Consider the following 22,199-nt stretch of genomic DNA (forward strand, 5'->3'; position numbering starts at 1 on the left):
TAAAGAACATCTTTAAAGTGTATTTTTACCAGAAAGGCACAGATTTTTGCTAGGGCCATTCCTGTTTCTTAAAAACAACATTACATTGCCATGCCTTTAAGTTTGCTGCTCTATAATCACTCAACAGTCTGTGGAGCTGCCTGGGAACACTGAACTCTGTGTGTGTGTTTGGGGAAGCGTGTTTCACTTCCAAAACTATCCCATTTCAGTGAGAGGTAGTCCATAGGGGACAAAATCATTTGTCCCAAGTATGACCAGGGTTTGAATTTTTGTTCAGAAAAGTGCAGGGGGCAGGGAGGGGGAAGGCTGTGATGCTCTCTAAGCCACGTGGAAGCTAACACAGCATCCTGTTGATTCCCTCATGGATTCTGACCCACTCCCAAATGCTGATAGCTGCAAACTTTTCCTGAAGGAGGAACTCCAGATCAGTAGTCACATTGCAGAGAAAGACGTATTTTCCAGGGCCACCTCAGTAGCTGACCAACCCACTCCACTCACAGATATGATGTTCAGTCACTTTTCGTTTGAATACTTCGGATGCATACACTGCAGGTTTTTCAATAGCAGCTTAGAATAACATCTCCCTTTGTCAATAGGGCACCACAAGAACAGTTATTGTCAAGCACTACCTTCCAGTAGTCAGGCCTAGTGGTCGGAGTGAGGTCAAAGCAGGATGTAGTGTTGGGCCTGGGCCAAGGGTGACACTGGAATCAAGATCCAGGGACAAGCCAGGGCCAGAACCAAGATCAGAGGCTGTAGACAAGCCAGAATCAGTACCAGAGCAAAAGTCCAGGTGCAAGCCAGGGGTTGAAGCCGGGTGGTCAGAGACCAGAGACAAACCAAGTCAGTACCATAGCCAGGGTGGAGACACAGGCCAAAGGTCAAAGCCGGATAGTCAGAGACCAAGGAAAGTCAAGAGGTGGAGGCAAGGCTGGAGCGTGTTTGTAACAGGGCAAGATCAGAGTAGGGCAAGGTCTAGGAGCAGGGCTCAGGCAAGGCTGGGGCAGGAACAGCATCAAGAGCCGGCTGGGAGTCTCGAGAGTCTGATCTCCTGCTTCCTTGCAGTGTGTTTCCTGGCCAGATAGTGCTATTTCACAGAATGATCTGGCGGAGTTGGAGAAATACCTGAGCCTGGAGGTCATCTGACCCAGGCTCAGTTCAGGGAGAGGTTGCTACTGCATGCCTGATGGTTGATTCACTGCTGGAAAAGTAAATCAGTGAAGCTAAGTTATTGCATGCCTGAGCGGTGACACAGTTCAGCTCCATTGGAGGGGCAGCTGAGTGAGCAGCTCTAGTTTGGGTTTGCCTCACAGTTATGTCATCCAAAATGTGAAAGACCTGAAATGATAGAAAAAACCTTTTGTTGCGAGGCCACTGACCGGCCTCCCACCCCCAACACAAGTAGTTAGGAATTTTTTGTAAAACAAAAGCAACTTGGAATTTTTAACATACCATTATCTGTGTACTACTGTAACTGCGATTAACCGGGCTGTGCCCAGGGACATTCTGTGGACTGAAGCATCCCTTTCACAATATATTGCAGTTCAGTTTTGAATGTAACATTTTATGTCCTTGAAATTCCACAAGCATTAATTGTGTGCTCCTCCAGTGAGCTATTTGAGACAATAACCTTCAGTGTCTTGTCCTATTGCAGGCCCCTTGACCTCTACTGGCTGCTATATCTCCACAGCTCAACCTCAGTGCAGTACGAGCCTGGCCCAGCGTACCTTCACAGACTGTTCCAAGAGGAGCATTTCCATGGTGAACTTGGACGAAGTTCTTGAGTGGGCCAACCAGCAGGTCCAGTACCAGAAGCAGAGGGTCTTAATATTGAAGAAGAGGCATGCCAAGAGGCAGGAGGAAAGGCTGAGGCTTACCACACAGCTTGAGGACAGGGTTTTAACAAAAGAGTAGGCACTTGCTTCACAGTTCCTGGAACAGGAATAGCAGCTAAGGGAGGAGCATAGAGCTCAGCAGAGAGAACTGTTTGAGCAGGTCATCTCGGCCAGGGCTGCAAGATTATCGGTTCCTGCTGCCTCTCCCACACCATCGCCTGATTCCTCTGCGACGTATTCTCAGTCCAGAAACAACTTGGAAAACTCCACATCTGGGTGACTCATGCAATCAGGCCCCAAAAACAGTTGGGCAGGACAGCTAAACACCATACAGCTCTCCATCTTGCCCCCTCTCCCACTGATACCTCCGCCTCGGCACCAAGTGCACAGAAAACAAGGAAAGAAGAGAAAGGAGAACAGAAGCCAGGGGACATGCAGTGGTAGGGTGATTCTGTTGTGTTTGCACTGGTTCATACACTTCATTTGTTTGTTTTGGAAATGTTTTTTTGTCAGTGTTTCGGTGTTTTAATGGCAGTGGGTGACTGTTGCACTGTTTTAACACATTTATAAGTAAAGCCTTTTATGTCATCAGGAAAGTTTATTGCTATACTGCATTTCATCATACAATCATGATTTGAAATAACAAAGCTAAACACATGATCAGGAACAATTAGGAATTACTACACAAATGCTATTCCTCTATACAGTTAGGTACAGCAAGTCACACATCAATAACTTCCTGATGTGAATCTATACTGTGAATCATCCCCCATTCTATCCCCAATTCATAATTCAGCATGTCATTCATAAGTACATTGCATGACGATCAAGTTCGCACCCTTCCCCACGCAGTGAACCCCCAAATCAATTAGCCCCTTAACTCCCACAAGCAGGTTCATAGAGGTACTATCCCCGCTCTTCCATCGGGCTATGGAAGCCCATAACGTAGGAGCACAGAGCATCCCTGAATGCTGTTGCCTGGGTGCATCTAGCTCCAGCTGTGGTAAGTGCACTTTCTGGCTGAGCGTTCAGTGGCCCCTTGCTGTCATAGGTCCATTCAGGGGGAAATGGTTCACCTCTTCCTCCTGGTCCATCTCGTGCGTTTGGTGGGTCAGAAAACGTTGCTGAAATGTCCACTAGTGCCTCATGGAAGCTCTGCCTGTTTACTGTCTCAAGAGTGAAAGTGCAAGCCAGACAACTTCTTGAAATGTTGCTCAGCTGGCTGTGTTGGTGGGCTGTTCAACCTTCCTGTAACATGCAGGGTGGGCAGTAAAGTTTTCCCACAGTGCACCATGGACAACAAGCTAGAGTGGCCACATTTCAGGAGGGCACTAGGGAGCCTGGGATACGGATGGTTTGACTCAGGTCTATATGCTGCATTGTGGATGCCAGAGCCCCAAACTGAAGCCCAGGTTAGAAAATCCTTAAGGTAGGGTTAGAATCATAGACTTTAAGGTCAGAAGGGACCATTATGATCATCTAGTCTGACCTCCTGCACAACGCAGGTCATGGAATCTCACCCACCAATCCTGTCACAAACCCCTAACTTAAGTCTGAGCTATTGAAGTCCTCAAATCATGGTTTAAAGACTTCAAGGTGCAGAGAATCCTCCAGCAAGTGACCTGCGCCCCATGCAGAGGAAGGCAAAAAAAAAACCCAAAACACAGGGCCTCTGCCAATCTGCCCTGGGGGAAAATTCCTTCCCGAACCCAAATATGGCAATCAGCTAAACCCTGAGCATGTGAGCAAGACTCACCAGCCAGACACCCAGGAAAGAATTCTCTGAAGTAATTCAGATCCCATCCCATCTAACATCCATCACAGGCCATTGGGTATATCTACCGCTAGTAGTGGAAGATCAGTAAATTGCCAGAATTAGGCTATCCCATCATATCATCTCCTCCATAAACTTATGAAGCTTTGTCTTGAAGCCGGATATGTTGTTTGCCCCCACTGCTTCCACTGGAAGGCTGTTCCAGAACTTCATTTCTCTGATGGTTAGAAACCTTCGTCTAATTTCAAGTCTGAACTTCCTGATGGCCAGTTTATATCCATTTGTTCTTGTGTCCACATTGGTACTGAGCTTAAATCATTCTTCTCCCTCCACGGTATTTATCCCTCTGATATATTTATAGAGAGCAATCATATCTCCTCTCAGCCTTCTTTTAGTTAGGCTAAACAAGTCAAGCTCACTGAATCTCCTTTCATAAAACAGGTTTTCCATTCCTCGGATCATCCTAGTAGCCCTTCTCTGTACCTGTTCCAGTTTGAATTCATCCTTCTTAAACATGGGAGACCAGAACTGCACACAATATTCCAGATGAGGTCTCACCAGTGCCTTGTATAATGGTACTAACACCTCCTTATCTCTACTGGAAATATCTCACCTGATGCATCCCAAGACCGCATTAGCTTTTTTGACAGCCATATCACATTGGTGGCTTGTAGTCATCCTGTGACCGACCAATACTCCGAGGTCCTTTCCTCCTCTGTTACTTCCAAGTGATGTGTCGCCAGTTTATAACAGAAATTCTTGTTATTAATCCTTAAATTTATGACCTTGCACTTTTCATTATTAAATTTCATCTTATTACTATTACTCCAGTTTACAAGGTCATCCAGTGTAGACACTCAAGCCCTGGGTTCTCCAGGTCAGCTGACTTGAATCCCACTAACCCTGGGCTTACACTACAGGGTAGACATACCCTTCAAGTCCAGGTAACTCATCCAGAGGTGTAAGGAAAAGTTCAAGTTATAATCTGCCCATAAGCCTTCTTTTCCTTTTTGGCCGATGTGTGCATTTTTTCACCTAACAGCTACACAGACACACATAGAGCAACAAGCTAGAGGACAAAACCAAACACTTGCTATTCTCTAGGTACGCATTAAAAAACTCACAACACTTTAACTAACTTACCCTACTGTTTTAGGGCTAGTAAGGTGCATGGAGATAGATGGCCTCACTGTTGTCTCAGAACTTGCTGAATTCTCTGCTGGGCAACGAGAGCTCTCTTCAGACAACTGGAAATAATTAATATGATCAATTCAGAAATGTTGGAAAAAATTAATTGTGGCTCATCTTGCACTATAAATAGTTTTACCACAAATTAGGGCCTGCAAAGCTAAATGCATGTGAGAAAGTATTACTGACAAGAGTAAGTCCATGCATGATGGGTCCACTTGCATGAGTTAAGATAATTCATGTGGTGGTTTGCAGAGACAGGCCCATATTTACTGTGTGAAGCAAGCCAGTGCAATTCCTAGCCAGATTTTTAAAAAAATTCCTTAGAAAGTAAAAAGTTTTCCCAACCCTCTACCCTAAATTCAGATTGAATTACAAGTTTACAGCATCTGCACACTCATCAAGCAGCCATATGGGCAGTTTAGCAAGGGCTGGATTTTTCAAAGCGCTCAGCATTGGCACAATTGCTCCACTGAAGTCAAAAGCAAAACTCCTGTTGACTTCAATGGGAACAGAATTAAACTAATACTGAAGACTTCCCTGTAAAATACTTAATTTCAGTGAAATATTATTAAAGCTCAGGCACATGGGAAAAAACCCAGACATGTATATTTGACATTGAAGTTACATTTTACCTGAATATTTGCTTTCTCTTTAGCTTTGGAAGATGCCAGTGTATTTTCAGTGCACATCTGCCTTCTTTCCTCACATATCTGAGACTGTGGTGGCTGTAAAACGGCAGGTCTTATGACAGTCCACTGCTGAACTGGTGATGAGAGTCCTTGCAAAATACAAAAGAAAAGGTTAATATATACAATCTTTCCTTTACATTTAAACAACAAATTTTGGTCTTGCTTTTTCTGACTCATAATGTGGATGTGTGGTGGAGTTTTAAATTAATTGTATTTAAGTGTTATTGTTAATACCTGCCTCCCTTTCCTATTTTAAGTCCCTTCTAAAAACCCTGCCAAATAAAGGAGTGATGTAATATTTAATAAAATAAATCTGCACTGATTGTGATAAATCCATCTTCTGATTATATGAAGCTTGATCCTGCACCCATGGAAGTCAACAGGAGTTTTGCCTTGCCTTCACTGGGAGCAAAGTTCAGTTCTTGTTAACGTTATGTATCAGAAATTTTTATTCAGGATGATATTCATTCCTGAGCAGTGGCCCTAAACATGGCCCATGAACCACTTAAGTTTTCAAAATAGGGCTTTAAGTGGAATTAAGTGGTTTACAGGCTTATAATATAGGCCTTCTGCACAGGGGGGTGAATATCAGCTGTAGAGAGTAAACTGGCCGGGACAGGGACTGTCTATATTTTACCTGCTCTGTATAGTGTTGAGGACACTGTGGATCAACAACTAATAAATATTGCGATATTAACAAATAGTTACCTTTTTCTGTTCTTGTGATGTCATGGTTTCTCTGGAGAAGAGCTGAGGTCATGAATATGTTATTCTTTACTGCAAAAGAATTGTTTATCCACAGTGCTTAATTGTTTATATGCATTTCTGTAGCCCCCATCACTGCAGTATCTGAGCATCTCACAAACATTAAATTTATTTCACACCACCTCTTCAAGGAAGGAAAATATGATCCCCATTTTATGGCAGGGGAAATTTAGGCACAGGGAGAGTGACTTCCCCAGGAACTCTAAGACAGAGCCAGGAATTGAACCCAGACATCCTGGGTGTCAGCCACTACTTTAACCACAAAACTGTCCTTTAGTTTTACAGCTCACAGGCATGATAATGTCACCAAGTCAGAATATCCTTTCAGATCAGGAAAAAAAGAGACCCAAGAGCATGATGGTAAATGCTGGAGATCCAGCATGTGCTGGTAGTGATGACCACCATGATAAGTGTAATGATGGTCCGTGTGTGGCACCACTGCTTTTATATGGTTTCCAAATGCTACCCAGAAATGTTCAGAAGGGCTGCCAGCCTTGTCCCATCAATAGCGTGCTACAAAATTACATGTCTCATAATCCATATATGAACTCCTCCATTCCATTCCAAGATGATTCTAGTTTGCTGCTATACCAATTTTGTACACTTACCAGATTATTTGGAAACCCCTCATCAACAATTACTTTAATCCAAAGGTTTTCAATCTGGGAGTTATAAACAGGTGTCAGGGTTTGTGACCGCCCTGCCCTTCCCTTATTGATAAATGAGACGGTGATCCCTGCTAAATCTTGGCTAGAATGCAGGGTGTTCCCAGAATGGAAAATGGTGTGTCTGTATGGATAAATATGTGAATCACTGTTTTAGTCCGAGCACATCTAGCTCACACCATTTCTTCAACTCCATTCTGTGTTTACTGTCCATAATATTTGACATAATATTTTATAGGTTAATATAACCTTCTACCTACTTGCTACAAGCCTTTGTAAATCTCAAAAACATCTGAGTTGCAACAGTGAGTAGACTCTGCACAACCCAGAGGAGCATATGGCATAGGCTGCTTGCATCCCATCCAAACAGCAGCTCTCCCATGTGCAGAGTATTCCCTAGCACAAGGAGACATTAGTGCAACATTGACAGAAATGAATGCCATCTACTGAATCACCAACACATCTTGTTGAACATCGCAAAGTTCCTTCCTCACATTCACATACTGACTTGGCCCAGCCCAGTTAGCTCAGTCCCACAAAAAGAGCTGTTTTATTTTGTTATTTTACCGATTTTTGATTTTATGTGAATATTTACTGAATAATATTTTTAATTACCTGGCTGTGATGGAGGAAAGGTAGGAAGGATAGTACAGGAAGATGATCTCACTCTTTTCCGAGAGATTGCTGTATCTGAAAACATAAGAGACTGAAATGATCCTTTGGTCAAAGCACAGTACCTGAATATGGATTTTTCATGTTAGCAAAATGTATTTGTCACGGATGAGCAGACTCTACCTGTATCAGGCAACTACTAAGGCTTTGTAGTGTAGACTTTGAATTTCCAACCACTGCTAGCACTAGTGCAGCTTCAGCATAGAGAAAAAGCTGGCAGGTGCCAGCATTTTTGACCATCCCATCATCTAGATCTTCTCAAATTAGAGCTAGATGTCATGGTTGTTCAAGTGCCAGAGACTAGTCTACACTGATACTCCTAGTGTTGCTAACACCAATGATACTGAACACAAAGGTGGGAAAAATATAGTACAGGCACAGGCGAAGGGGGTTATTATAGCAAAATTCTGACACACAAATTCTGGTCATGTTATAACCAGTCTTTTTTTTTTTTTTTTTTGTATGGAGCTGTTCAGGTCTAAGTAGATGTAGGAATGATCTAGATGTAATTTTCAGGGTAGATAAAGTTAGATTAACTGTACTCTTTTAACGAAATGGGTTAATATTATTTACCTACATTAAGGCCCAAATTTTGAAGAAAGCATATGACACATTTTAAAATAGAATTTCTACTGCACATGCTCAGTACACAGGGGTCTGCAGTGACTTGTGTGTGTGTTCCCCTCAATATTGTGGAAATAACCCTACCACCTTGAAGGGGTTTCCAAGTCGGATGATAACTGGTTGGAGGGGAAAGCCCTTGTCAGCATGGCTTTTCAATTCCATGGGTCCTCCTGGGGTTGAACCATGAACATCTTCCACAGGGTAGGAAATCCTGCTTTCCCTGGACCTAGTCAAAAAATTCCAGGGAAACTCATGATTGAGACACATGGACTTTCCACAGCCTTATGTGGAAATAACTCGTACATGGACCTGGGGCCCTCTGCTAATTTAAAACCAATATTTTTTCAGACTTAGGAAGGTGCAATTCCTCACTGAGCATTACTTGCAGACTAACCTTGAAGTTTAAAAGTTTATCTGACTTGGAATTATTCAAACCAAAATGACAGGGTTTCAGAGTAGCAGCTGTGTTAGTCTGTATTCACAAAAAGAAAAAGGAGTACTTGTGGTACCTTAGAGACTAACAAATTTATTTGAGCATAAGCTTTCGTGAGCTACAGCTCACTTCATTGGATGCATTCAGTGGAAAATACAGTGGGGAGATTTATATACATAGAGAACATGAAACAATGGGTGTTACCATACATACTGTAACAAGAGAGTGATCACTTCAAACCAAAATGTGTATCTGAATAACGAGAAAAATATTTTTTCTAGCTTATCAATCTAGAAAATATAATTACAATTATAATGTAATTGATCTAAATGCCATACCCATGTAGAACTGCGAGTCAGACGTTTGGAAAGTAAAAGATGAAGACCTTGCCCGTTTCCTGGAACCAATGAAATCTACGAGAAACATAACATATCATGTACTGTAAAATCAAATTTTCCAACAGATTTCAGTAAATTATTGCAGTACAGAATTCTAATATTAAAGGTCTCATATTAAAGCCTGACCTGGACCCAACCTGACTACAGACAACCCAACCTAACCCAAGAGTGTTGAGTCATTTTTAGATCCAACCCAACCCAACACTTCCCCCTGACCCTGACTCAGTGTGACTGCCTCGTCCCTGGGGCTTGGCCTGCTGGGGGCTTCCCATTCCCCACATCTCATGTCTGCAAATAGTCTCCGGCTGCCTCCTGCCCATGGGGTCGGTGCAGCAGGGGCTGCATGCCTCATCCTGCCGGCCATTGCTGCCTTGCTGTGCTGCGTGTGCTGCAGAGTGAGAGGCACTGCAACCCAGTGGCACGACCCACTGTGCTGACCTCATGGACAGGAGGAGGTGCTCACAGTTGACTACACTCAACTTGACCTGAGAGGTTTTGGCCTGTTTTTAGATGCAACCTGACCCAAACCCGACACTTGTAGTTGGATATCACTGGGTTTGGGTCAGGTTGCAAGGCTCTAGCAGAATCTACTTATGGAAGGGGCTCTTGATGCCTCAGTAATGGCCTGATCCAAAGCCCACTGAGATCAGTTCCACTCCCACTGACTTCACTGGGCTTTGGATCAGCCCTTTTTTCACTCTGCATCAGGCTGTATGGCACTCAACTGATTTTAAAGAGACGGCTGAAATAGGACTCTGGATCCACAGCACTCTTCCCTCTATGGGGTCACCTTATAACAAGACCTGAAGGAAGTGAAGAGATCATTCAAAATCTAATAGTTGTGTCAGTGCTGCAGGGGAGCTGAAATTTGGATGGGGTGTGTGTGTGACAAAGGAGGACAAAAGTGGTGACTCTGTGCCCCATATATAGTCTTAATCCACCCATGGTAAATTGCCCTGTTACATACAAAGTGAAATTCTAATCACTACTAATGCATGCAATGGACTTAGCACTTACAAATAAATACACCCTTTATAACAAGTTTATTATAAAGGGTTTTAATTATGCAATTACCATTCTCAGCCTTGTAAACCAGGTCTTCTGCAGGCCTCTGGGGGGAAGAAAAAACAAAACAAAACATATCAATAGATATGTCTATACTGCAGTAAAAGAGCTGTGGCAGGCCCGTGTCAGCTGACCCAGGCTCATGGGACTCCGGGCTTCGGGGCTATAAAATTGCAATGTAGATGTTTGGGCTCAAGCTGGCGCCCGGGCTGTGAAATACTTCCCCCTCGTGGAGTCAAGGCTCCACAATCAGGCCCTTTATTTCCTGATTTTCTGGCTGCTTTATGACAAAAGCAAAAGGAAGAAGCTTAAGTGTTACCTTAAAAGGTCGTTCTTTCTTTTCAAAAACAAATATGGGCTGAGCAATAACTGATGTCTCTGGAAAAGGAAAGAGGTCACTTTTAGAACATGTGAATTAAACTATTTATCCTAATGCTGCATTTAAAACTAAACTGGAATCCACTGAAAATTTTAAATCAAGGTATTTCTCATCTTCTAAAAATACAGGGCTTGGTCCTGCAGTCCTTACTCAAACAAAACTCCCATTAAGCCTACTGTGAATTGTACCTAGTTAGGGCTGCAGGATTCGGCCCCATATTTTTAAGCTTCTTTTAGACCAAAAATAATGCTTTTCATACAGCAAGATTCCCAAATACTTTACATACTATGGCATTAAGTCTATTTCTAAGCACACCCAAAATTCTCTCTTCATTTCAATAAGAATGCTAGATAGATTAAACAGATAATATTTTGGGCCAAATACTAATGTCTTTACTCAGTTTTTGCTTAGTCCTTGGTAAACAGTACCTTATTACACCCCACCTTCTCATATAAGGCTTGATATTACACCCACTGAAGTTAATGGGGATGTTGCCTTGACTTTAGTGGGTGCAGGATCAGACCAATTAGAATCACAGAATCATAGAATATCAGGGTTGGAAGGGACCTCAGGAGGTCATCAAGTCCAACCCCCTGCTCAAAGCAGGACCAATCCCCAACTAAATCATCCCAGCCAGGGCTTTGTCAAGCCTGACCTTAAAAACTTCTAAGGAAGGAGATTCCACCACCTACCTAGGTAACGCATTCCAGTGTTTCACCACCCTCCTAGTGGAAAAGTTTTTCCTAATATCCAACCTAAACCTCCCCCACTGCAACTTGAGACCATTACTCCTCGTTCGGTCATCAGCTACCACTGAGAACAGTCTAGATCCATCCTCTTTGGAACCCCCTTTCAGGTAGTTGAAAGCAGCTATCAAATCCCCCCTCATTCTTCTCTTCCGCAGACTAAACATCCCGTTCCCTCAGCCTCTCCTCAAAAGTCATGTGTTCCAGTCCCCTAATCATTTTTGTTGCCCTCCGCTGGACTCTTTCCAATTTTTCCACATCCTTCTTGTGGTGTGGGGCCCAAAACTGGACACAGTACTCCAGATGAGGCCTCACCAGTGTCGAATAGAGGGGAACGATCACGTCCCTCGATCTGCTGGCAATGCCCCTACTTATACATCCCAAAATGCCATTGGCCTTCTTGGCAACAAGGGCACATTGTTGACTCATATCCAGCTTCTCGTCCACTGTAACCCCTAGGTCCTTTTCTGCAGAACTGCTGCCTAGCCATTCGGTCCCTAGTCTGTAGCGGTGCATTGGGTTCTTCCGTCCTAAGTGCAGGACTCTGCACTTGTCCTTGTTGAACCTCATCAGATTTCTTTTGGCCCAATCCTCCAATTTGTCTAGGTCTCTCTGTATCCTATCCCTATCCTCCAGCGTATCTACCTCTCCTCCCAGTTTAGTGTCATCTGCAAACTTGCTGAGGGTGCAATCCACACCATCCTCCAGATCATTTATGAAGATATTGAACAAAACCGGCCCCAGGACCGACCCTTGGGGCACTCCACTTGATACCAGCTGCCAACTAGACATAGAGCCATTGATCACTACCTGTTGAGCCCGACAATCTAGCCAGCTTTCTATCCACCTTATAGTCCATTCATCCAGCCCATACTTCTTTAGTTTGCTGGCAAGAATACTGTGGGAGACCGTGTCAAAAGCTTTGCTAAAGTCAAGGAACAATACGTCCACTGCTTTCCCTTCATCCACAGAGCCAGTTATCTTGTCATAGAAGGCAATTAGATTAGTCAGGCATGACTTGCCCTTGGTGAATCCATGCTGACTGTTCCTGATCACTTTCCTCTCCTCTAAGTGCTTCAGAATTGATTCCTCGAGGACCTGCTCCATGATTTTTCCAGGCACTGAGGTGAGGCTGACTGGCCTGTAGTTCCCAGGATCCTCCTTCTTCCCTTTTTTAAAGATGGGCACTACATTAGCCTTTTTCCAGTCGTCCGGGACTTCCCCCGCTCGCCATGAGTTTTCAAAGACAATGGCCAATGGCTCTGCAATCACATCCGCCAACTCCTTTAGCAACATCAATTAGCCTCATCCCTGTAGTAGCTGAGTTCCTGTCTAAAACATCTCTAAATTTCATCCAGCATTCAGTAGCTTAAAAAATGCTCCCCTGCAACCACTTTGGCCAGGTCACACCTCTCCCTCCTTGAGTCTCTCCACAGGCTCAGGATCTCTTCCCACATAAAATTCAAACTCCTTGTCATAACTTTCAAGACTACATGCTGGTTTGCCCCAGCCTACAACATCTCTCATATTTCCTATCATTCATCATTATGGACCAGATCCAAAGTCCACTGAAGTCAATGAAATACTTCCATTGACTTCAGTGGCTTTGAATCTAGCCCTTTGTCCTTTCACCCTGCCTACTCTTCTCACCATCCTTTGCTTCCTCCCACTCTCACCTGGGTGCCTTTTTTTTGGAGCTCTTCTGTATCATTGGAAAGTCATCTCTATTCCTCTCTGCCAAATATCCTTGCTCTCATTCAAGTCCTCCCATAATCCCCACTTCCTGTGCTATCTGTCTCTAATCTAACAGATTCAAGTTTATAAGATTTTCTACATTATTATGGATCAGTATTTGTAGTGACAGCTATGTGCTTCATAGAAAATACACAGAAAACACATCCCTGCCCTGAAGAGCTCACAGTCAAAGGCTCTGACTTCAATGTGACTACTCATGCGAGTAAAGTTAAGCATGTGTATAAGTGTTTGCCGGATTGGAACTAAAATGATGACCATGACAGACATATGAATATTTAATATACACTAGGAAGGAGAAGGAGGAAAAAGTACGAGTTACAGAAATGAGCGTGCATAGTCACTGAATTAAGATATATATAATTCTTGATGGTTCAAAAGCACTGGGAGGTTTGTTGTTTGTTTTTAAGTGCAAATACTCAATTTTTGTTATCTTCAGAAGTCAGTTTTTAAGAATGATTTGAATGAGACACTATACCTAATATAACTCACATTATTTTTATTTGGTTTAACCTTTGTTCCCCCTTTTCCTAACCCTTTCTTTTGTTTGTTATCTTCATGTCCAGTGTTTGTCTAGTTTATAGCCAAACTGTTTCTGGCTATAACATAGGGGTGTAGGGGGGAGGGTTTACTCCACCCTTGAAACCTCCCACAAGTGTTTGGGACAATTGCGGTCCTTGTACTAAGGGGTGCACAGGCACTGCTTCCTCGGCCAATGGGAGCTGCGGGGGCGGCGCCTGTGGGCGCGGGCAGCGCGCACCATGCAGAGCCGCCTGGCCAAGCCTCCACCTTGGAGCTGGACATGGTGGCCGATTCCAGGAGCAGTGAGGAGCCAGGACAGGCAGGGAGCCTGACAGCCCTGCTGTGCCACCAACCAGGAGCTGCCTGCGTTAAGCGCCGCCCAGCTGCAGCCCACACCCCCACCTGCACCCCAACCTCCTGCCTCAGCCTGGTGAATGTGAGTGAGGGTGGGGGACAGCAAGCGATGGGGGGAGGGCTGGAGTGAGTGGGGGACGGGCCTCAGAGAAGGGGAAGGGCAGGTGGCAGGGCAAGGGTGTTCGGGTTTTGTGCAATTAGAAAGTTGGCAACTCTACGTGGCACCACTACCACAGTTTTATTGTCCATTCTTCTGCATTCTGTAATTAGGGGGGCTGCTCAGTGCTGGAGAACGTCAAGCCCCTACCGTGCCAGTAACATGTCAGTGACTTGGAGGCAAATGCTTTATGTGCTTCAGCAGCTAGACTTGGTAGGCATTGGCCTAGTGAAAGGTAATGTACCAGGGCTGGCAAGAAAAGGAAAGGTGCAAACACCCTAGGTACAGAGGCTTAAAAAGTTACAGTTCAAAGTGAGCAATAGCGGTTCTTGTTTGGGTCCCTGGGGAAGCCCAATGGAGAGTTGGGACTCTTCAGGCCTAGTGCCTGGGATGCCCTCTCCAGTCCAGTCTCTATTCAAGCAAATAGGGGCTTACAGGTTTCCAGGCCAGGATCAGTTTTAGCAGAGTGTCTCTGATCGGGGCCCCTCTGCACTGGCTCCCTGCCCAATTGCTGCTGTCCCCCCCTGCCCCCCAATCAGTCCCACACACAGCTGCATCCAGTGTGATATCTGGCAGTCACAGTCTGTTCTGCATGTGGCTCTGTACACAGTTTCTGGGGTTGCTTCTCTGCAGCGCCAGGCTAGCCATGCAGCCACTGTTTTCAAATAGAACCTGGTCATTTACTGGTTCAGGACCTTTCGTCTTCCCTTTCCAGGAAGAAGGGGCTGTGCAGTGGGGACAAGCTGATTTGAGTTGTAGTCTATTCTTAATAGATCCCCATTTTCATTCCCCCGCCCCCAACATTTTCTAGTTATTTCAACTAGTGGACTCAAGACCCCAGTTCTGCAACTCCTTTCACCCGCGATTTGCCTGGGATCAATTACTCAAGCTCAGGCCTTTATACCACCCCAGTGCAGCAAGCAGACTGAAAAAAACCCTTGCTTTCAGTAATGAAAGGCCCGATGTAATTGCAAAGAAAGAGGCAAAATTTGGCCCACTCCAGTCATTTGGCATCTTGCCATAGGGGTGACCAGATAGCAAATGTAAAATCGGGACAAGGGATCAGGGTAATAGGCACCTATGTAAGACAAAGCCTCGCATATCGGGACTATCCCTATAAAATCAGAGTATCTGATCACCCTACTTGCCACTCACCATTTAAAAACCATTGAGATGGCTGAAACCTCACAAAAGTTGTGATTTTTATAACTGGGACTTCCCACAGGATCAACACATTAAAATATCTACCCTCCCCCTGAGTTCTGCAAACATAAGAGTGACATCTTTATCTTGGTTTGCATACCCATTGGTGGTCAAACTGTTCTAATTGCACAATCAAAAGTCCCTTAATGGTATAATAAGCCTTCCATTTGAGCAGGGGTGGCCAAACCAACTTTTACAGTTAAAAAGCAGCTCACAGAGCCCCCGCCCCCCTTCTCTACCTACCAGACTGGAGGGGCGGGAAGCTCAGGGCTTCTGCCACCCTCCGCTGGGGTGTTGGGCTAGGGGTTTCTGCCAGAGACAATTGGTGTCTGCTGAGGGGGGGAGGGGCATAATTTAAAGATTCACCTCCCCCCAACAGCTTAAGTCACGCCCCCCCAGACCTCCCCCTTACTCTCAGTAGCCCCTCCCTGCAGCCCCCAGGTGTTAGCTCCCTTGTGGAGAGGCCCTGGCAAACAGCTAGGAGCTGCAGGGAGGGGCTGCTGCTTTAGCTCCATGGGGAGAAGCAGCAGCTATCCCTGCAGCTCCCAGCTGTTTGCCGCTGCCTCTCCCCATAGCCACAGCTCCCAGCATGCTGGCTCCAGCAGCTGCAGAGCAGTGATGGGGCCCAATTGCACCATGTAACCAAGCGAGGCCAGCAAACCCTGACAAATTGGGGGGAGGTCACGCCTCCCCACACACACATTGCTTCTGGCTTCTGCCCAGCAGAAGAGGGACTCAGGGCTTCAGCCCAGCAGGGCGTGCCTGCTGGGGCTCAGGACTTCAGCAGGAGCGGGGCTGAAGCCCTGAGCAGGCACCTCTCACAGGGCTGAAGGCCTAAAACCCCCCTCCCTGCAGGGCTGAAGTCCTGAGTCCTGGCAGGTCCTCCTGTGGGACTGAAGCCCCGAGCCCCGGTACATGCACCCTGACTCTCGAACTTCTGAAGATTGTCATATGTGGCTCGGAGGGTCAGTAAGTTTGGCCACCCCTGCATTAAAAAGTTTAACATTTAGTAATAAAATGTTTGAACAATTGTTAAATTACCCATGTAAATAAGTATTGCTCACAGAAACCAGGTGCAAAAACATGAAACTGATTATTTATCACTGAAATGAACTGGTAGTAATTTAAAAACAAGGTAATAATTAATAGTGAGTGTTACTATAGTTATTCTTTAAATTTTCAAAGTAATTTACAAATATTGTCGCCCATCTTGCAGTCCTTAGTCTTATTTTGACTCCTGCGTACCCAAGAGCTGAATTTAGTCACATCAGTATTTCTGGCAATGAAATGCTGACACATCTGCGATCACCAAAGATTTCATGGTTGTCACTATATTGCCCACCATAGACTTTCACAGTGAGAGCACGAAGAGAGCTTTGGCTCCACAAGCACAATCCCCTACAACTTCAGCTAAAGGAAAATCTGTTAGCTGATAGCAGCAAAAGACAAATGCTGCAGCACTTAGATGAGCAATTCCAATTCTATCCAGCAGAGGGGGAAGTAGCTCTCAACCTTTCCAGACTACCATACCCCTTTCAGGCATCTGATTTGTCTTGCATATCCCAAGTTTCACCTCACTTAAAAACTATTTGCTTACAAAATCAGACATAAAAATACAAGTGTCACAGCATACTATTACTGAAAAATTGCTTACTTTCTCACTTTACCATATAATTATAAAATAAATCGACTGGAATATAAATATTGTACTTACATTTCAGAGTGTAGTACACAGAGCAGTATAAACAAGTCATTGTCTGTATGAACTTTTAGTTTGTACTGAGTTCACTAGCGCTTTTTATGAAGCCTGTTGTAAAACCAGGCAAATATCTAGATGAGTTGCATCTGAAGAAGTGGGTTTTTTTACCCATGAAAGCTTATGCCCAAATAAATCTGTTAGTCTTTAAGGTGCCACCAGATTCCTTGTTGTAGATGAGTTGATGTACCCCCTGGAAGACTTCTGTGTACCCCCAGGGATACATGTACCTGGTTGAGAACCACTGATATAAACAACAGTAGTTCATTGAGATATTCATTTATTAAATACAAACTATTTTTCTCTCTTCCCTACCTCCCCAACCCCCCATTTATTAAGGTTCGAGCTTAAATACTAAAGGACACTTTCAAGTTACCTCTTAAAATGTAAAATTCAGCACAATATTTTTAAGATACATTTACCATTTTAAAGCCTGTAGCATATTGCATTAGCAAAGAAAGAATTGAGAAAGGAACTCGCTGATTCCACATCAGCTATCACTGAGTCACCCTGGCTAGAGCTAGAAGGCTGCAGGAGTTAGAAAACCCTTTGCCAGAACACTATTAACTTTTTGTTATTGAAATAACAATTCTAAACTGGGAATTACTGAGGAAAGATTTACAATTGGTTGGTTTATGGCAGAAAATTGTGGAGCTAGGATATAATAGTGCTCATTAAGACATTAATAGGTGTATTCTGTTTTAGAAAATAGAATCACCATTAACTCCTGTGCCTGAGGAAAGAGCTCTTCTCAGAGCATTTAATGAGAGGTTACTGATACCACCTGGATCAAGTCATGTCATTTTCAGGGATCTATGCTGCTGCTACCAAAAACAGGGGAAAACCCCGTGTATCCCCAGTAGTGTGGGTATTGTGGGTGTTCAGGCCATGCAGCATTCTCCTGGAGTGAACCCATTAGTAATCTTTGTAAAAAATAAAATCCTATGTATCAAATTATAATAAACTTTTTAAATTTCTAGCATGTTTAAATAAAAATATTGTACAGACATTCTAACTAGGAATGAGTGATGCAGACCTAACTAATCAGTGCTGTACGGCCAGTAACACTGGGGAATTTGCACACTCAAATGACTATGTTAATTATAAAGGTCTTGGCTTAATTTGTGGTTTCTGCATTGCTGAACAGGGTTGACACTGTCAGTGCTGCTGCATGCTGGGAAAGGAAGAGGGAAGAGATGGACAGCTTCTTTGTTTCTTTAGCATCAGCAGGGGGCATACAAACAGGCACAGTGACTGGCATAGTGTCCCAAGGAAGAGGTGGCCCTTTGTCATTAGCAGCAGTAGTCACGGACATACACACAGACAATGAGTAAAGGCCAAGAAAGGGGAGGGGTAGGATTGGCAGCCCACCTCCTCATTACAGGGAGGAGGACACACAGACAGAGTCTGGTGAGAGGCTGGATAAAACCAGGTTGCTCCAGTCCTGAGCAGTTCAACTAATTTTGGGTGAAGGAAGCTGTTGGGGAAAAAAAAGTCACCGCAGAAGCTTGCCAAAGGAGTTGCCTCTGAATACTAGGACAGGAATAATCCACCACTCTCAGCCACGAGAAGGAGTGCCTGCCCATAAATAATCCCCACTAGACTCCTTTTCCCTTTCTACAAATCCCCTGAAGCTGCTGAATTAGAAAAGACCTGGCCTAATGTCTCCTGCCTTGAGAGTTGTAGGATGATCCCATGCCCTACGGCAAGTATTAGAATTGCCTGGTTAACTCATTTGTGAATCAGCTGGATGGCCAATCTTGGTTCCAATATACTGCTTACATGTGAGGAATTGAAACCTGGATCTGATATTCTGTTCTCCCTTACATATGAGGGATTCAGATATCTGGTCTAAAACTTACTCTTCCCTATGTGTGTAGAGCATGGATCCTAGCCACAATATTCTGTTCTCTTCCATCTGCTCAGATCATGGCTCCCAGCACCATCCCTCTGCTCTTCCCTACATGAGCTCTGAGTTCTGCACATATAGGGGAAAGCAGAATATTTGAGCTGACATTTGAGTTCTGTGCACATACACGAGGGCGGAATATTAGAGCTGAGACTGGCGGTGTGGGTCTCCGAGGAGTATTTTTCCCTATGGCAGTTTTTAAAGAGTCTCACTTTTGATGAAGGATTGTGCAATATAAATTCTTATTCATGATTTTTTTTAAATCAGTCATTTATTTCATCACTTCTAGAAAGCACTGAAATGTTAAAAATGAAACGTAGGTCACATTATGAAAAAAATCTCTGTGGCTTTTACTTCCTTAAACAAAACAACCAAAATAGGATGACGAAAAGAGGATGCTGGGAAATGTTGGGTAATATTGTAATTACAGTATACAGACTATATTTTCAGACTTCAACCTGGTCTTGCACTTGTCGTACATGTGTTTAAGCACTGTCACCTCTGCATGCAGGTAATAGGTTCTATCAACTGCACGTGCACAAATAGAGATCGTGTTTTTAAAATTTGTTTCGGGGGAGAAAAGAAGATCAGACTTGGAAAAACATGACTGCTGGATGCTGAGTGAGCACAGGAAGCATTAAGCAGAAAGACAACAAGGATATAGCTGAATCCAGGATGTAAAATTAAGGCTACATTAAGTCTACCCGTAATGTGAAAATGTCTGTTTACCCAGCTAGGTGTGTGGTAATTTCAACCTGCAAAACTGTAAGGGTTACTTTTATTTCTATTGATTTTCTGTTTTCCCAAAGTTGAAGTTTTTTGGTTTTTAATTTAAGGAAGTTTTTGGCTGGTTTGGGATTACTGTTGCATATTGTCCTGAGGACAGGTAAATGATCCGTGGCCTCGGAGGACAGATTGGAGGGAGGCCTGAACTTAAAGTCCAGCTCAGGTTCTTGGTCAGAAGCAAAGACCAAGGTTGCTGTCAGTGCCCTGGCTTCAGACATCCCAAAGCATGAGAAAAACCTAAAAAACAAAGGATGAGAGATGGGTTCATGGAAAAAAGACAACAGTTACAAATTGTTTTCTCTTTGCAGTTTGCAAAATTAATTTGGGGGGTTTTTTGGATCTGAAAATATTTAAAAAATTGTTTTACCTTCAGTGTCCTGAGATTCACATTTCTGCAGCTGTTTGAAAACTTTTTTTAAAACAACAGTTTGAAATGTGGATACCTAAAGTTAGGTATCTAAATATATATTTATACACCTAAACAGAAGTGCCTGTATCTCCTGTATGTTGTACTGTAGTAGCCTCCACTGACTTCAGTAGCATCTGTGAGTGCACAGCAATTCTGAAAATGAGGCCAATTTTAACATGGATTAAGATTCCTAAATTTAGGCATCTGCATTTGAAAACGTCAGTTCTGGTTTTTTGGGTAGTTCAAAATCTGTATTTTCTTTGCCAACTTTGACTGTAATTATAAATCAGTGCTGGCTGCCTTATGTTAATGAGTGCTGTTGTAGCCATATTGGAACAAGGATTTTAGACAGACAAGGTGCGTGAGGTAATATCTTTTACTGGACTGACTTCTGTTGGTCAAAAGAGACAAGCTTTCAAGCTAAAGAAGAACTCTGTGAAACTTTAAAGCTTGTCTTTCACCAACAAAAGTTGGTCCAGTAAAAGATATTACCTCACCTATCTTGTCTCTCTTAAATAAAGGAAGTAAATAATTGATTTTCACATACAGAGTTCTGCATTCCATTCCAGTCCATCCCACTTGCTAATGTTCCATTTTGGGTGAATTAGAAAACCAAGAAACCAGTTAATTCTGACATAGAATCATAGGACTGGAAAGTAGGGTTGCCAATGCCAACCCTCCAGGATTGACCTGGAGTCACCAGGAATTAAAGATTAATCTTTAATTAAAGATTATGTCATGCAAAGAAACCTCCAGGAATACATCCAACCAAAATTGGCAACCCTACTGGAAAGGTCCTCAAGAGGTCTTCTTATCCAGTCCCCTGCACTCAAGGCAGGATTAAGTATTATCTGGACCAGCCCTGACAGGTGTTTGTCTAGCCTGCTCTTAAAAATCTCCAGTGACAGAGATGCCATAACCTCCCCAGGCAATTTATTCCAGTGCTTATCTATCCTGACAGCTAGGAAGCTTTTCCTAATGTCCAACCTAAACATCCCTTGCCACAATTTAAGCCCATTATTCCTTGTCCTATCCTCAGAGGTTAATAAGAACATTTTTTCTCCCTCCTCCTTGTAACAACTTTTTATGTTCTTGAAAACTGCTATGTCCACCCTCAGTATTCTCTTCTCCAGACTAAACAAACCCAATTTCTTCAATCTTCCTTTATAGGTCATATTTTTGTACATATTTAATAATTTGTATTGCTCTTCTCTGGACTTTCACCAGTTTGTCCACATATGTTTCCTGAAATATGGCATCCAGAACTGGACACAATACTCCAGCGGAGGCCTAATCAGCGCGGAGTAGAGTGGAAGAATTACTTAGACCAATTAGGTTCTCCCTACTTTACTAGGGATGTACCAACACCTAGCTTTCGTACTACAGTTTGCATGACAAATATTATTCAGGAGCCAGCCAGTCAAATTTGAAGAAAGTAAAATGTTAGTAGTCATTATTAATCTTCCAGGAAAGCGAACATGAATGCTAGATACTGGCTACACCTTACAGAATGAATATTCAAAATTAGGCTAAAACTGGAAAAATCTGTATTTTAAAAGTTTCCCCACACAGCTGGCCAGTCTTTTCCAGGCTGTTTTGCTGATGTTGTGCTACTGACCCTGTTGTAAGGCAAGTATCTCAAATTTTCACTGCTGTCTTTCACCCAGTTCACAAATTGAGAGGCCTTAAAATGGCCAGCAAATCCATCACGATCTGCCACAGCCTTTGCTACTGTTAGAAGTCTTTCCCCTATATTGTATATATTTTGTGATGTGGCTCTTTACAAGTAAGTGGAATCCTGCTGCCTGACATCTTCCTTGGATTTTTTATTCTTTCTCATTCAGAATTTTGGTCTTTATAAGGGCTCAGTGAAATGCAGAAAGCACCAGTTTTTAAACACAAAAACTATTAAATGAGAATATCAATGTCTGTGAATATAATTTCTACCCTTATATATTTTGGTACAGTGTTGTATAGTATTAGCAAGCTTATGCGCTCCACTTATATTGTATCATGTTTTCACTAACATTTGATTATTATTTGCAGAAATTAGTACAGCAATACTTACATGAGCTACTGTAAAAACTATTTAACTGTATGATGACTCCTTAGAGG

The 22,199-nt window shown here is 43.4% G+C and overlaps 1 protein-coding gene across 1 annotated transcript in view; it reads right to left on the reverse strand.

Annotated features, from left to right (window-relative positions):
* The window catches only part of RANBP3L (RAN binding protein 3 like), a 55,743-nt gene that overhangs the window by 27,896 nt on the left and 5,648 nt on the right, over positions 1 to 22,199 (reverse strand). Inside the window, exons 2-8 of the mRNA XM_084627653.1 lie at positions 10,431 to 10,489; positions 10,121 to 10,157; positions 8,987 to 9,061; positions 7,535 to 7,609; positions 6,198 to 6,266; positions 5,433 to 5,578; positions 4,753 to 4,856 (exon numbers count right to left, since the gene is read on the reverse strand). Of these exons, the coding sequence (XP_084483779.1) occupies positions 4,753 to 4,856; positions 5,433 to 5,578; positions 6,198 to 6,266; positions 7,535 to 7,609; positions 8,987 to 9,061; positions 10,121 to 10,157; positions 10,431 to 10,489 (565 nt within the window). The remainder of the gene's footprint in view (positions 1 to 4,752; positions 4,857 to 5,432; positions 5,579 to 6,197; positions 6,267 to 7,534; positions 7,610 to 8,986; positions 9,062 to 10,120; positions 10,158 to 10,430; positions 10,490 to 22,199) is intronic.

The sequence above is a fragment of the Lepidochelys olivacea genome, assembly GCF_965140295.1.
Source record: "Lepidochelys olivacea isolate rLepOli2 genome assembly, chromosome: 5".
NCBI lineage: Eukaryota > Metazoa > Chordata > Testudines > Cheloniidae > Lepidochelys > Lepidochelys olivacea.